The sequence below is a fragment of the Cavia porcellus genome, unplaced genomic scaffold (genome assembly GCF_034190915.1).
Source record: "Cavia porcellus strain 051 isolate PalLab524CR breed Dunkin Hartley unplaced genomic scaffold, mCavPor4.1 scaffold_5, whole genome shotgun sequence".
Lineage (NCBI taxonomy): Eukaryota > Metazoa > Chordata > Mammalia > Rodentia > Caviidae > Cavia > Cavia porcellus.
In genome coordinates, this window is record NW_026947488.1 from 59041155 (window position 1) to 59056986 (window position 15832).

At 45.8% G+C, this 15832-nt stretch overlaps 1 protein-coding gene across 1 annotated transcript in view; it reads left to right on the top strand.

Annotated features, from left to right (window-relative positions):
* The first annotated feature begins 6204 nt into the window (after positions 1 to 6204).
* The window catches only part of Tf (transferrin), a 31806-nt gene continuing 22178 nt past the window's right edge, over positions 6205 to 15832 (top strand). The window contains exons 1-6 of the mRNA XM_003476728.5: positions 6205 to 6469; positions 8106 to 8278; positions 13171 to 13279; positions 13938 to 14114; positions 14874 to 15006; positions 15749 to 15804. Of these exons, the coding sequence (XP_003476776.2) occupies positions 6427 to 6469; positions 8106 to 8278; positions 13171 to 13279; positions 13938 to 14114; positions 14874 to 15006; positions 15749 to 15804 (691 nt within the window). The 5' untranslated portion in view covers positions 6205 to 6426. The remainder of the gene's footprint in view (positions 6470 to 8105; positions 8279 to 13170; positions 13280 to 13937; positions 14115 to 14873; positions 15007 to 15748; positions 15805 to 15832) is intronic.

Here is a 15832-nt window from a genome sequence, read left to right on the forward strand (position 1 = left end):
GCAAAACATTGACAATTGTTGAAATTGGGAAAGTTAAGTAGGATAGTTTATTACATTATTTTCTCTACTTTAACGTACGTTTGAAAAATTGCATAGATATATGGAAAAGGAGGAAGAAGAGAAGTATCTGATGAGGGTTTTAAGCCATCCGTAGTCAAAAGTTATTTACTTCTTGTGTAAATGAAGAATGGAATGTGTGTCTGCTCGTGGATGTACATGTACATATCCCTACATATTCAAACGTATGGGTAACTTATGTAATTTTATGTTAGTCTAGTAGAGGTGTTACATGTCATTAAAAAACACACTTAGATAATTTCATGCACAAGCAGCACCTGAATTCAACAAACCTGACAACTGCACTATAGATCTTGGTACCCAGAGTTTAACAAAGTTAGAAAAATTAAATCTAAGTTTACCTCACCATGAAAAATTAACTAAGTGTATATCTAAGACAGCTTTCATTTCCATATAAATGTTAGAATTATATGGTTAATTTATACCACAAATATAAAGCATTTCTTAGGAATTTGGAAATACATTGAATCTATAAACTAATTTTGGGGAGAATTGAGATCTTTATAAATATTGCCTCTTTCACAATATTTAGAGTGTACTATAGTTTTTCATGTACTTAGGTTTTTTAAAATTTCAATAACAATTTGTAGTTTGATGCATAAAAGTCTTTAATGTCTTTTGCTACGTTTATTCCTAAATATTTGTTTTTCTCATAGTAGATAGCATTTTTCATGATCTTTATTTTCATTTTGTATGGATAAGTATAACTGATTATTGTATATTTGCCGTGCATCCAGCTCTATTTATTTCCTTTTTTGTGGCACTGAGGATTGAACTCAAGGCCTTTGCACTGAGCTACGTTCCCTTCTTCATATTTTATTTTGAGACAGGATCTCACTCAATTGCTAAATTGTCCAGGATGGGCTCAACCTCACAATCCTACTGCCTCAGCATCCACTGAGATCATAGATTATACCACATCCAGCAACATCCCACTCTTGTTTCTTTTTTCTTTTTTTTTGTCTTTTTATTGGTACCAGGGATCGAACTCATGACTGCCTGCTTGCAAGGCAGGTGCTTATGCCGCTGAGCTAAATCCCCAGCCCCTCACTCTTGTTTCTTTTTTTTTTTTTTTTTTTTTGTCTTTTTCGTTTTTACCGGTACCAGGGATCGAACTCACGACTGCCTGCTTGCAAGGCAGGTGCTTATGCCGCTGAGCTAAATCCCCAGCCCACTCTTGTTTCTTAATAAAGTAAAATCATTGTTTTAGATTCTCTTCATGTATAATTATATCATTTGCAAAAGCAATCTCTACATATGCATTTATATCATTTGCAAAATTTGTTCCTTTTACTTACAACTTGTTTTCCCTCTGATTGGACTGGAGAGAAACTCCAGTTATAATGTTAACTAATACTGTTCCTGAATTCAAAGAGAAAGCTTCATTCAACATTTCACCACTAAGTATGATTTATGTAAGTTTTTATCATCTACAAATACGCTTTATGTACTTAAGGAACAGGTTTGCTACAAGGCTTTTTTATGAATGGATGTTGAATTTTATGAAATGATGTTCTTATCCTCTAATAATGCAATCAACCTGAGAGGTACACTATTGTAGTCAGGGGTTGTGCAGAGAACAATTAGTATCAGGACATGGAGTTTATAATATTGTTTTATGATGGTCACCCAGAGTTAACACAAGAAACTGCAGGAAATCTATCCACAACACCAAAGACCAGAATACTTAGTCAAGGGCCCAAATCTCACAGCAATGTGCCATGTGAGTCCAGATGAAGACCCAGAGCTCATGACAATGCCTCCCATGAGTCCAACTAGAGGTCCAGAGTCCACAAGAAGGGCTCACAGGAGTCTCTTTTACGGATCCATGCCGGAAAGACCCAAAGGTCAGTGGTGGAAGCCAGAAAGCCCATGCCAGCAGAGTGAAGGAGCTGTGCTGATGGGATGAGGATTCTATGCTGGAGCCGAGAAGCCACATTCACAACAAAGACCAGGGCTGTCCTGAAAAGTACCATAGCCATCCTCAGCCACATGGAGGCCCAGAGCTCCTCCAACAGCAAGCACAGTCGAGTACATGCCAGGAAGCCAGCGTGACAAGTTCATCCTGGAGACCAAGCTGCACATGTCTTTCCCTCTGGAGAACCAACAGCTCAAACAGCCACACATAGGAGAACCCACAGTACCTCAACATCTCAATGCAGTAACGCTTCAACACCTCAATGGAATAGCTTCTCCTTCTCCAAGTCTCTATTTATGCTGGCAACTTTCCTCAGGTGGAACATCTACATTCAGTGTCATGCAGATGTAATCCAGCTGGTGTTAAGTTGACCACCAGTTCCTAATCCATAACGTACACCATCTCAAAAGATAATTTGCATTCCTGGAATAAACCCAGATGGGTAATCATAAGGTTTTGTTGGATTCCATTTGCTAATTTTTTTTGCATAATTCTTTTGCATCTGTGTAAATAAGAGATTTTTTAGGTTGGTCATGATGTCTCTGTTGATTTTTCCTTTCCAAACACACAATGTTCTCAAAACATTCACCAGGGATTGTTCCTACTTTTATGTTCCCTGAAGGTGTACGTGAAGATTGGTATAGCTCATAAATGTTTGATAGAATTCATCCCACTGTGCTATAGATTATTATTCTACATAAGAAGCACATTTTTATGGACTCTGTTGTGAAAAGAGTGGAAGCGTTGAGAATCCTCCATTATCCAAGGACTTCTGGGGAGTGCGAGGGACTAGTGGTGTCAGAAGCCATTTTAAAATGCTTGACATTGTGCTAAGGGACCCTGCCCCACTTCCCACCTGTTGGACACACACTACGCCACAACCATCGTCCCCTGGAGGCCTGCAGGGTGACCATCCTTATAGGATCTCAGGCTGCCATCTTGCTCCCTCCCAACAGCGACCCAGACTGGGATTTCAGAGAAAGCTCTGGTGTCAGACTGAGGACAAGGTAGGGGAGGGAAAGCGGGGGCTGCTTGAAGCAGACAGAGGTTCTTTGTTTGCTCTGCTTCTGTATAAATTGGGCAACATTTGGAAACAGCAAATATTGATACAGAGGTCCACTGCTTTCCTGCCGCCCACTTCTGGGCAGTGTCCCCAACTTTCCTCTGCACGTACACACAAGTTCATCATTTTTCTACAAGAGGTCCAACTCTGTTGTAGAGTTTAAGAGTTTTATTCTGTTCATGGTAGGAAACTTGGGTTATGCACAGGTTGATCTGGAACTGGAAGTTCTTTAACTCCCCTCAATTTTTCTCTATCTCCTCCACCCTCCCTCCCTCCCTCTCTCTCTCCTCCCCACCCCATCTCACATGCCTCACCCCCTCCCCTCCTCTCTGATCCTCTCTAAAAAAAGAGAAGTTTAGTATCATGAAGGCTACTGTGGTCTGGAGAAGGCTAGCATTAGGAGATTTGACTTCCAGTTTCAAGGTTAAAGAAGAAGCCATCTCATTTCTACAGTGTTCACATGTAGAAAACAAGGCTACTGATTTCATCACATAGGGCTTTTGGTTAAGATCATAAGATCTTGCCCCAGAACATGCCGGACATATGACTTCCTTCCAGCTGAATATGATACAGCCAGCCTCTGGGTGAAGTCCTGACTGACTAGTCCTGTTGCTGGTATAGTGTGGTGCCATGTGTCTGTGAAGAAATGGCTGAGCTGAGAGCCCTTGTCTGTCCCCGCCTGTGTGGTCCTCTATGAACCCCTTGGTTCCTGGGAAAAGCAGTGTTCCTTGTAGACAGGGACAGCCTAGAACCAGGTTGCATCTTTTTGCATTTAGGTCAGGCTTGCAGCTGACTTTTAATGAGGTACTATCCTTTCTGGTCCTCAGTTGCATTATCTTATCTGCAGGTGGAGATTCATTCAAGTGTCAGAGGTCTGTTAAAAGCATTCAGTAAAGATCAAATCTCAGCCATCATTAGATTGCACTAGAGCGACAATGAGAGTCCAGAGTTCAGAGGGTCTGGTCAAGAATTAAACACATGAGTAAGGGCACAGGTCCAAGTGCCATGGGCCATCAAAGACATGGAACACTGTGATTTTAAATTTTTACATCCACACACCCTATACGGGCATAGATACTTTGTATGCCTCCAGAGTTGGCCTGATCCCTGTCTATCCCTCTGAAGAACGACGTAGCAGCTTCTGCCTTCCATATCTCACAAGTGCTTTTTCTATCTCCTGTGAGGTTATGCACCTCCTTCCTAGCACCTGTCCTGGGTTTGAACTTAGAAGGGCAAGGCCTGGGGCTGGCTGGTACTGGAGAGTGTTCGACCTGGCCATAAGCTACTGTCGGTTGAAGGGCCCTGGCTAGGCTGTGGACCTGCAGTTGGAGGTGTATCGATGAGAGGGTTCACTCTTTGAGTGTAGGAGAAGTCTGGGGAAGGAAATTCATTGTCCATTTGCCTTCCATGTCCTGAACTGGGCACTTCCCTGGGTTTGTAGCATGAGCTGGACATTGGACGACACCCCTTTGCTTTCTGGCAGACCAGGCAAGCTCACCGCAGGTCTTAACCAAGGTATCAGCTGAATGTGTCCACTACTACTGGATAGCCTCAGGCCAGCCCTGCCATCTTTATGTCCTTACCTCAAGGTCTCCACATGAATCTAAATTAGTCCCCAATGCCTGCTGCAGCGTGGCAGTAGAAATATGCCCTTCCCACCAAAAGTTTTATTTTCAAACACAAGGGTCCATGAGAGGGGCAGGAGGCAGTAAAGCAGAGTAGCAGTGGTCTCTTCCTCATTAGTGGGGCAGGTATTTATTTACCTTTGCCCTTGCTAAATCACTTGCAAAAGTGGGATGTAACCCCTTGGTATAGGAGACAATCTCCTGGGGTATGGGAGGATATAGCCTATCTTCCTATTATTTCTGTTGTTATTATAAAGATTAATAACAAGTCATCCTTCTCTCCTACTTGATAAGTGAGTTGATTGGCCCTGTCTCCCCTGCTGGGTCTGTAGGTAAAGACCAGAGATAGCAGTCAAGGCAGCATGCCTTTGAGGCACCCCAAGGGAAATTGGGGGTCACCTCAAAGTGCAATGGGTCCGAAAGGGAGTATATTGGATGGTGGTGGTACCCTGACCTCATCTTTTGTTTTCGGCAGTTTTTTCTTGCTACATTTTGTGGATTGTATATGCCTAGATCAGTAAATATAACAGATTAGGAAATCTGGCTTTCACTTTCCAACTCTCATAAGATACTCCAGTGTCTTAAATGTAGTATTCTCACAAAGAAACTACAACGAGGAGACAATTCTAGTAATACCAGCACAACAAAACAAAAGTGAAGAGCCAGGCGGGTTAGCATGCCAACTAGGCCAGGTATAAACTTTCTGGCAGCTAAAATATGAGGCAGAACCAATGACCATCTGATTGGACTGAATAAGAAGCAATTTTTGAAAACCCCAACATTATCTTGACAACTTTCTGAAATCTGGGTTCACACCGTACTTGAGGAACCCTGACCTTCTCCTGAGTGTATATTGTGCTGAGATCTATTTAGTGTACATAAGGCCTTATATAGAGAAGGATATTTAAAAATGAGTGTGTCTTATCTTTCTCGCCACCTTTTATAAATTTCTGTTCCTCATTCGTGATTGAAATGAACACAACTTTTGCTTAAAATACACACATAGAAAGAAACCACAGTATTTTTGGTCATAAGGATGTGAATCAAAGCAGACTGCAGACTCCTTGGCTGGCTAGTGGGGGGCAAAGTGGCTCTGAAGCTTTGAGAACAGATCACATCTTCCCTGGGCCGTTCTCTGCATTCATTCTGAGTTCCTATTGAAGGCTCCTAGCCCAGGCTATTTTCCCCCAGAAGGGTTTCCAAGCCTCAAGCCAGGGATCAGGGGCAGATGGTGAGCTGACCCAGAGAGTTCCTGCTGTGAGGCTCCAGGAACCGCCTGAGCCCAGCTTTGCCTGCAATGCCTAGGTTTCATTCTGGGGCCTAAGGCCGTTCCCTTCTCTTGCACAGGGCTGATGGGGGTAGAGGCCCGCGCCAGCTCAGGCGGCCTGGGTCTGGAGCAGAGCCACCCCCGCCCCCGACCCGGTCTTCTGTAGCCGCGTTCCTGGCACAGAGGGAGCAGCGAGAACAAAGAATGGATTTTGTTTGCGTCCCCTTCCCGCCAGCACTTTTGTGCTGGATTCCACTCGTGGGTTTGTCACACAGCTCAGGAAATGAGGTGACCATCGGGGCGAAAAAGGAAGGGGGATGGATGAGGGACGATTAGGCAATTGCTGCGCAAACAAAGGAGGTCAAAGATCGCGCCCGGCTGGCCTCGTGCAGGGATATAGGGGCGCGCGGCCAGGCCCGCAGCGCAGAAGCGGTCGCTGTCTTCTCGCCGCTCCCGGCCGGCCGCACAGGGAAGGATGAGGTTCGCCGTGGGCGCCCTGCTGGCCTGCGCCGCCCTGGGTGAGTGTGCGTGCGGAGAAGGACCTAGCGGCCGGCTCCGCATCCTCTGCACCCCGCAGGCTGGGATTGCCGTGCCTTTCCTTTTGTCCCTGCCACCCCTTTTCCACCTTCTGCGTCACAGAAGTGGCTCTGCTCTGCGCCCCTCTGACCGTCCTTGGCGTCTTTTCCTGAGCTTCTTGTCTCCTGCTCATCCTCTCTGCCCAGGGACTCTCCCAGCAATGGAGCGATAAATCAGAGCACTTCTAACCACAGTTGACCCAAACCCTTCTTTGCTGGCTTTTCAGTCAGTCCACCCGCCTTCGTGTGGCGTTCAGACATTTCCTTAGATCTGACTGCCACAGTTCATAGGCAGACGTCCCAGCGGCGTCCATAACGCTGCTGATGCCCTGCTTAGGGGGCACACCCATGGCGTAGTTCAGAGGCTGAAACACAAAGCCAGAATTTGCGGGTCCAAATCCTGGTCGGGCTCCTCACCTGTGAAAGCGGTGATACCAGCACCTACCTGGGAGGTTGGGCGGGTAAGCAAAGTCGTGCATGTCAGACCCAGTGGTGACTGCTGCAGGCTGATGGCCTGCTGTAGGGCTGGTGCCTGATGAGGTGGTTCACCCTAGGTCACTAGGCCACTCCGGCTGCCTGCCACTCACAGGGCGTTTGCCACACTATTGGAGCTTTTCATACTTAGTTACTTGATTTCCCTGAAAACTACAAACCCTTTCAAAGAGTGCTCCAAATGACTCCTCTCAGCGCATCTCATGGGGGTGTGCAAGGTGAAACATGACTGAGCACACGTGTTTGACTGTAGAACTTGGGAGGACTGATTTGGAGGAGGGGCTGAAGGGTTTGGTTTTGGAAGGATCTACCACTGGGTGTGATGCTTCCCGTGATTTCCCATGGCATCCAGTTGGAATGAAGTAGTGAGCTGGCGGTGGACAGTGCTTCGTGAGCCCTTCGTAGCTATCCTGAGGCACAGTTGGCCTTAGTCCCTTGCTTTGTGCTCAGTCTGCTAATATCAGAACTCATATTTTAATAGTTAGACATATGGCTGGCTTTAGCTTTCTGTCTCAGTGGCAGCCGAAGTGAGTGGTGTGGGATGCAGGGAAGACTGTTGGATAGATGTCTCCAGTTATTTCTAACCAGAGGATGGGACACAAGTGTCACAGGCAAAGTCATGATCTTTTCCTTTATTTATGCACAACTGCTGGCCAACGAGGGGCAGAGAATGTTATCTTCCTCTGTGCCCTGGATGGTAGACTAAGAGAGGCTGGAGACATGGGTTCTAAGCCTGGCCTGGCTGCTAACGAACGGGATGACCATGAACAAAAGAGCATCATTTTGTGAGTCCAGCTCTCTCACCTCCAAAAGTTGGTAATTCCTATCTGCTGGTTTCCCAGTACTGTACACCACATTCAGTTTGAACCAGTGTGTCTCGGTGTCTGACAATGCTGCTGAGCACACCGAGATGAGGACCGCAAGGGAATATGGGACAGGACGCAGTGGGGGTGTGCCCTGTGATGTTTATGGAGTTAGATGGAGACAGGACAGATGGCATTCGGCCATCGAGGACCTTCAGAGAGTGGCACTGTATCTCCACTGACACAGGGAATGGTCCCTTACACCTCTGACTTCTCCTCACTAGGGCTCTGTCTGGCTGTCCCTGAGAAAACTGTGCGATGGTGTGCTGTGTTAGATCATGAGGCCAGCAAATGTGCCAGTTTCCGTGACGTTATGAAGAAAGTCCTTCCCCCAGAAGGTCCCCGTGTCGTTTGTGTGAAGAAAAACTCTCACCTTGACTGCATCAAGAGCATTGCGGTAAGTCACAGCAGCCTATGAGGAACGAGAAGGAAGTCCTCACTTTCTCCTTCTCTGGGCATTTCAAGATAGTTCTACACTCACAGGTGAGAGACTGATGCAGGGGTAAGTTAACCTCCTCCGCTATTTGTCACTTTGAAAATGGAAATCTGAGAGGCCATCTTTAACGTGTGTATAAAGCAAATGCCATTGTAGTCTGAAAGGTGACTATTTTAAGGAGCTAAGTGCTGTACTGCTTGTAAGAGTTATGCAAATAAAAGCGAAGTCACCAAATCTTTGGAATTTCCTTTGACCATTCTTTGTTCTGAGTATTGTAATCACACACTGTATCCGATTTCTCATTTAGCCAGCCAATTCATTTAACGACCTAGTCACGGCAAAGTAAGATGGCCATTAAGTAGGAAATGTTTATATAGCTTTACTTGACAGCTTTTTGGGGGAGTGGGGGGCTGTCCTGGGGATTGAACCCAGGCCTCACACATGTAAATCAAGTGCTTTACTGCTGGAGCTACACCCCTAGCCTGCTGGAGTTCTTGGTACATCATTGGCAAGACCATGAATGATGAGTGGAGGAGGAATGATGTCATAATTATAGATGTTGGCTGATCCCCTTGTTTCTAGGTCCAAAGAAATATTCATCACCCTTTCAGTATTGTTGCTGTGCATCTGACCCCATGCTAGGTCATAGGGCTGAAGTGGTGAATTAAACACACATGGGCCTTACCTTGCACAGACTCACAACCTAGCTAGAGAAGGAAAGAAAAACATACAGTAAATAGTTTCACAATGTGGGACGCACAATGGAGGAGAAGAGTAGCGTGTTCTGACAAGGACTCACTGAGAAACCTCCTTTGGCCTGTGCGGTCAGGTGCATTCTCTTTGAGAAGGAAGATCTCAGAGATCCTGAAATTCAAGAGATGAACCCCAGGTTGGGCGCTGCAAAGAATGAAGAGTAACTACACCAGGAGGTGAACAACAGTGCGTGCAAAGAAAGGGCCTGAGACTGATGGAGCCAGGCTTGTCAGGCTGCAAGAAGGAAGCTGGGATAATGGAAGGTGTCAGAGATAAATACAGCCAGATATTAGTGTGCAAAACAGATTTTATTCAGTAAGTAATGACTGTAGAGTAAAGAGCTGAGCTCCATTCTGATTTGTGCAGAGGTAACTTGGGTGTTTTTAAAAAGAGAATTACAGAGGGAGTGCAATAGTCACAGAAGTCCCAGAGTATTAAAGGTTGGCCTGTGTGACTGAGGGCCACCCATGACAGCTGACTGGCAGGCATGCACTTTAGATTCCTATCTTTAGTGACTAGGAGATTAAACCTCATCCCATCTGATGAGTATATTTCAAAGGAATGGCTCTCTGGGCCTTGAAAGAGATGCTTTTTAGTTGCAAGAGAAACGTATTCACAATCATGAGTCCTTTTCAGTAACTGCTTTTAGAAAGGGAGGTCTGGGCTAACCATTAATTGTGTGCTAGCTGGAAGAAACAGCAAAGCTCCCTGGCCCTGTTGAGCTTTCTCAGCTGGCACGCTGAGGGGTGGCTGGGGTGGTTCAAGGGACACAGCCTCCTGCTGCTAGAAGCCATGCTGCAGCATGGTTAAATCCCTTGATGCAGATGTTTAGATGGCCTTGCCTTGTGTGGAAAGCTCTCCAATTCTCAGCACAAAGAAAGCAAGAGGAAACCGGTAGGCGAGAAGAGATGAGGAGGCAGACAGCCAACTGGAGCCTGGCCTAGCTCGACGAATCAGTGAGGTGTACAAAGACCTGGCCAGCTGAACTTTCTTCCCTCCTGCTTGCTTCCTCCTTACTCGCAGCTTCCCTCAAGCCCACTTGCTGCTGGGTTTGGCCATCTGGACTTGGGAGGTCACATTCTCACTGGCATAGGGTGCCCGGGAATTTCTGCTGCTCTAGCACAGGAGCACCTCTGTCAAGCCTGGGTTTCCTGGCTTCCTGAGTCCCAGAGGCTGTAGTGATCCCTGCCCAGGACGCTGGTGTTCCAGCCAAGAAGGCCCCAGGGGATGCTCTCACCAGTCTCTCTGCACAGGGCGAAGCTCTTGTCTGCTTACTCATTTTTATTCAGCTGTGTGAAGGGTGGGGTAGGGAAGGTGTCTACAGGTATAAACAGAGCCAAAAGGAGTTTCATATCTGGAGTCTAGCTGTTATGAAACAGAAAACACAAAACAGGGCCTGTTTTGTGTCCCAAGTATTTGTGATACTGAAAGTAGATGTATCAACCATTTACACTTTTTTGTACATGTTTTGTCATATTAAAAATACGTTTTTATGGGGCTGAGAGGATTTTGCTAAGCGGTAGAGGATTTGCCTAAATGTGTGAGGTCCTGGATTTAACCCTAACATAGAAAAAAATCATGTTTTTACAATCAAAATATTCACAGATGCTTGAATGGATAGACAGAATGTGACATATGCATACCATGAATTACTTTCAGCCTTAAAATATATGAAATTCTGATGCATGACTCAACGTGGATGAACCTTGTTAACACGTAGCCAGGCATGGTGGCACACACCTGTAATCCTAGCACTCTGGGAGGCTGACGCAGGAGGATTGTGAGTTTAAATTCAGCCTGGGCAATTTAGCAACTTAGTGAGATCCTGTTTTAAACACTGAAAAAGGACCCAGCATGTGGCTCAGTATGAATACTTTAGGTTCAATTCCCAATACTGAAAAAAAAAGAAAAGAAAAGAAAAGAAAAGAAAAGGAGAAAAGATATGAAGAAAGAAAGAAAAGGAAAACGTGATGTAAGCCCTACAAATATTATATGATTCCATTGACAGCATGTGCCTGGAAGTCAAATTCATAGAAAGTAGACCACTAGTTGCCTGGGGCTGGGAAGAGATGGGCAGTGATGGTTTCATTGGTACAGGGTCTCAGTTTGGGAATATAAGGCTCTGGAGGTGGAGAGTGATGATGGTTACACGAATATAAGAATGGTAAAATTGTAAATTGTATGTTATACTTAAAAGAGTAAATTTTGTGTAAACTTAAAATGGTTAAACTTTATGCTAAAATGGTTACTTTTCTGTTATGTAATATTTTATTATAATACAAAAACAAAAGCCCAACTTAATCATTAAAATTTTTCAACTAGGGGCTGGGGGTTTAGCTCAGCGGCATAAGCGCCTGCCTTGTAAGTGTGCGGTCGTGAGTTCGATCCCTGGTACCGATAAAAAAGAAAAAGACAAAATATATATTTTTTTCAACTAGGCAAAGATAATTTGGCTTGCATCAACAGTGTATTTCACTTAGAAATACTTTGTCGTTGCCAGTTGTCCTGGTGCATGTCTGTAATTCCAGCTACTTGGCAGGCTGAAGCAGGAGTATCTTAAGATTGAGGCCAGTGTGAGCAACTTAGTTAAGACTGTCTAAAAAGCAAAAGGAAGAAAAAAGAAAAGGAAATAAGTATTTTGTCTTATTACTTCACTATAATATGACAAAGATCAAAGAACTATAGTTTTGCCTCATAATTTGATCAATCAGAACTGTTAATTATTAATAGCTCTCTATTAACAGAAAACTGGCAGGGTCTTCTGGAAAAATCACTTATTACTTCCCTATAACATGACAAAGATCAAAGAACTATAGTTTTGTCTCGTAATTTGATCAATCAGAATTGTTAATTTTTTCAGTCTTTCTTTTTATCTTTTTATTGGTACTGGGGATTGAACTCACGACCGCCTGCTTGTAAGGCAGGTGCTTATGCTGCTGAGCTAAATCCTCAGCCCCTAGAACTGTTAATTATTAATAGCTATCTATTAACAGAAAAGTGGCAAGGGCTTCTGGAAAAATCATTTTGCTAAAAGAAGCAAAAAAAAAAAAAAAAAAAAAAACCAGAGTAAAAAACATGTTCTCGAGAATATACATGATAGTTTGGCTCACTTTAAGAGTTCAAGCAAAGAGAAAATAAACTATCCACTTACTAGGAAGGCAGCCATGTACTTCAAGTGATTCACTGATTTAAAATGAAGTTTAATAGAAGCACAATGTAAAATAAACAAACAGAACCCCTAAAGTAAACCCAGGCTGCCTGAACTCAACTCCTAGCACCCTGGCTTACTAGCTGAGAAAGTGAATGAGCTCTTGCTTGCCTCAGTTTTGTCCCCTGTAAAATGGAGCTGAGATGGAGAGAGGTGAGTTGCTTGGTGTCAGAGTAGACAATTATACCAACAAGGAGTGAAACTGAGCAAAATTGGAAGAAATAACCCATGTTTTTATCACTTAGTACTATGTGCTAAGTGATTAGTACATAGTACAATAAAAAAGCTGAAATCAAAGAAAGCACACAATCTCTGAAAGAAAAGCTCCTGCAGTGTTAGAAGCTCAGGGCAGGAAGGAAAAGTACTATGTGTTGAATCAGGGTGAAGACAAGAGGCTTCAAGGTCTCCATGCTCCCCCAGAAAAAGGTCCTCACCTGAGGAAGACCTCACAGGAAGTCCCAACTTGAAGCAGGTCTCTGAACACAGATCAGGCTAAGAATGGAAGGTGGTGTAAGAGCTCTCGGTTTCAATCCCTGCCAGTAGCTGCAGGTCTGGGGTGTAGCACCCCATGCCTGCTTGGTCAACCCTTTGCAACTCCTAGCACAAATCCATATAGGAGTCTGAGCCAGGAGCTGGACACCTGACCAGGGCAAAGAGAAAAATAATGTACGCCTTCCTTTATGCAGGAAGTGTAGGAACATGGTGGCCAAGTGCCCTTTCATGGAAGAAAAAGTCAACTGGAGTCCACAGTGCTGTGTTTGGTCTGGTCAAACTGGGGATTCTTTTAGTCCTAAACCCATGGAGCCCTAATAGTCATACCCTACTGGTGCAGGTTCAGGTGGGCGTCCTCAGACACGAGGGTTTCCTTGAGATCCGGTCTGCTCTCTTTCAGGCCAATGAAGCAGATGCTGTTACAGTGGATGCCGGTTTGGTGCATGAGGCAGGCCTGGCTCCCAAAAACCTGAAGCCAGTAGTGGCAGAATTCTATGGCTCACAAGAGAGTAAGTTTTCCCTGGACCCCTACGAAGGGCTTCTAGACCTTATTGCCTACTAGACACTGGGTTTTGTGTTTTGCAAGCAGTATTAGACGTTAGACATTCATACCCTTCATCTTTGGGTGAAGGCATAAGTCAAGGCCTCCATGGCTTTTGAGCTGCCAATGGATTGAGGATGTGCCCAGGGTCCCTGGGATGCTATGTACAAGAGAGAACCACTCTGGAGCACATGGAGGAACACTGACAACCCAGGAAGTCTTCTGAGGTCAATTTGGCCATCTCTGGGCCTGTTCCAGGGGACAGAAGATACAATGAGGGCAGTAGGCAGTAGGAGGTCAACTTGTGGCCACAGCTCCAGTTTTCTGATGGCCTTCGGTGGCAGGTATAGGCAAACACACTAAAAGGCCAGGGCAAGCAAAGCATTGCACACATGTGCATGTCGCCTTCTTGCCCCTGTGTTTGCCGAGGACAAGGTACATTACAAATGTACCCTCATCTTTTATTTTCTCTGCAAGCCTAAGAAGCTGTTTGATTCTACCAGCCCAGCATAAGCGGCCTCTGGGTCCCCGTGTCCTCCTCCAGAGCCCAGTAACGATGAACAGTGTTTCCCTGTGCAGACTTCTCTGTGTAGGGTTTTTCTTCTACTCACACTGTCCCTCTGCAGATCCACAGACCTTCTACTATGCTGTGGCCGTGGTGAAGAAGGGCACCGACTTCCAGCTGAACCAGCTCCAAGGCAAGAAGTCCTGCCACACAGGCCTTGGCAGGTCTGCTGGGTGGGTCATCCCCATCGGCTCGATCTTTTGTGACTTACCTGAGCCTCGGAAGCCTCTTGAGAAAGGTAAGCTGGAATCTGTACTATAGAGGGCCACACAAGCCATACATACTGGGGTCATGCAGCCAAGATTGGCTGGACATGTCGAGTGAACTCTGGGATAGGAGAGGGATTTAACCAGCTTGAAACTAGCAGATCCATGGCACCAGCTGTCTTTGGCTGACTGGTATATCAACGGGGTGGGAAGTGGCAGCTTTTTCTACTGAGTCACTCCACCCAGCAGAGGCCACCCTCAAGAGAGGAGAAAAGGACTGATGGGCTAACAGAGAGTGTAGCTGGACCACGGTCACAGGGCCCCCCTATTTCCCTAGAGTTCCTGCCCATGGTGTACTTGTCTCATTGTATTGGAGGTTGCTTTGGTGGCCATCTGCTGGCCATGGGGCTGGCCTGCACCCTGTAGATGGTTCTCCCATCTCTAGGACATGGGTCACAGAGAGGATCTCTCTGAGCTATCCTAGCCTTTGACAGCACAAGCTGTGTGGGTAGTGGGCAGTTTGATGATAAAGGCCCGAGACAAGCCTTGATTGGTGGAAAGCACCGGTCTGTTTCCTTGGTTGGGTAGTTAATTTGGAATGGGAGATAATTTGTCCCTTTTCAAAAGCTCTGGGTCTTGATGACCTAGCACAAGTAAGGCTGACCTAAGATGGGGTTTTCTGGTTTTACTTTAGTCTCTTCCTGTTCCCTAATGAGCATGGACTGGGACATGTCCCAGGGTACAGCCAGCCCTGCTCACCTCTTACGGGTCCATTTTTCCATGTTGAGCAGCAGTGGCCAGTTTCTTCTCGGGCAGCTGTGTCCCCTGTGCTGATGCGGCAGCCTTCCCTCAACTGTGTCAGCTATGTCCAGGTTGTGGCTGCTCCTCCATTCAACCACACTTTGGCTACGCAGGCGCCTTCAAGTGAGTAAGATGTCCACTGCTCCATGCTGGCCAAACTGCTAAATGTCCCCGGGGTGGGAGCCTTTTGGTGGCCCTGAACAGTCAGAGCCTTGCCTGCCTACAGGGGCATCAAGGAGGCCTGATGCATTCCCAGGAAGCATCCCACTGACTGGATCTCTTGAGATTAGGCCAGTCTATGTTGCCATTCATCCAACCCTGATGATCAAACTCCCCTCGGGCACTCTCTCTCCTCAAGCCTGACCAGTGTCTCCTATTGCTGGACTGAAAACGCAGCCACGTCTGTCACTAGGGTCCAGGCCCGTTGTTCAGTGATGAACCCTCTTGCTATTTCAGCAGTGTAACACACTCAGTGCATTGGCTCCCCTCACTGCCTCTACCCAGATGGCTACTGTGGCTGCATTCTTGCTGTCTCTTGTTACCATGGTTAAACTTTTATAGCCAGGCAATGGTATATTTCTATCCTTGAGATAGGAAACACCATTATATGGTCTTCTATACCAACAACTTTAAAAAAATCTTTTCATTACAATATCTTTAATACCTTCTTGCTGCTTTGCGGTATAAAGTTGGGCACCTCCCACTCCTGAGTTTATCTCCTGTTGCAGTGGTGCCCTGGATGTCAGCACCCTGCAGGGCTCCACAGGCCTTCCTGTGGAGAAGCTGGACTGTGTGGTCAGGACTACCAGGCCCAGGCACGGGGCCTGCTCTGCAGGAGCTCTCCTAACATGTTCCTTTTGCACAGGTGTCTGAAGGACGGTGGTGGGGATGTCGCTTTCATCAAGCACTTAACCATATTTGGTAAGCGATGGGGAAGAGTCTGCTAAGT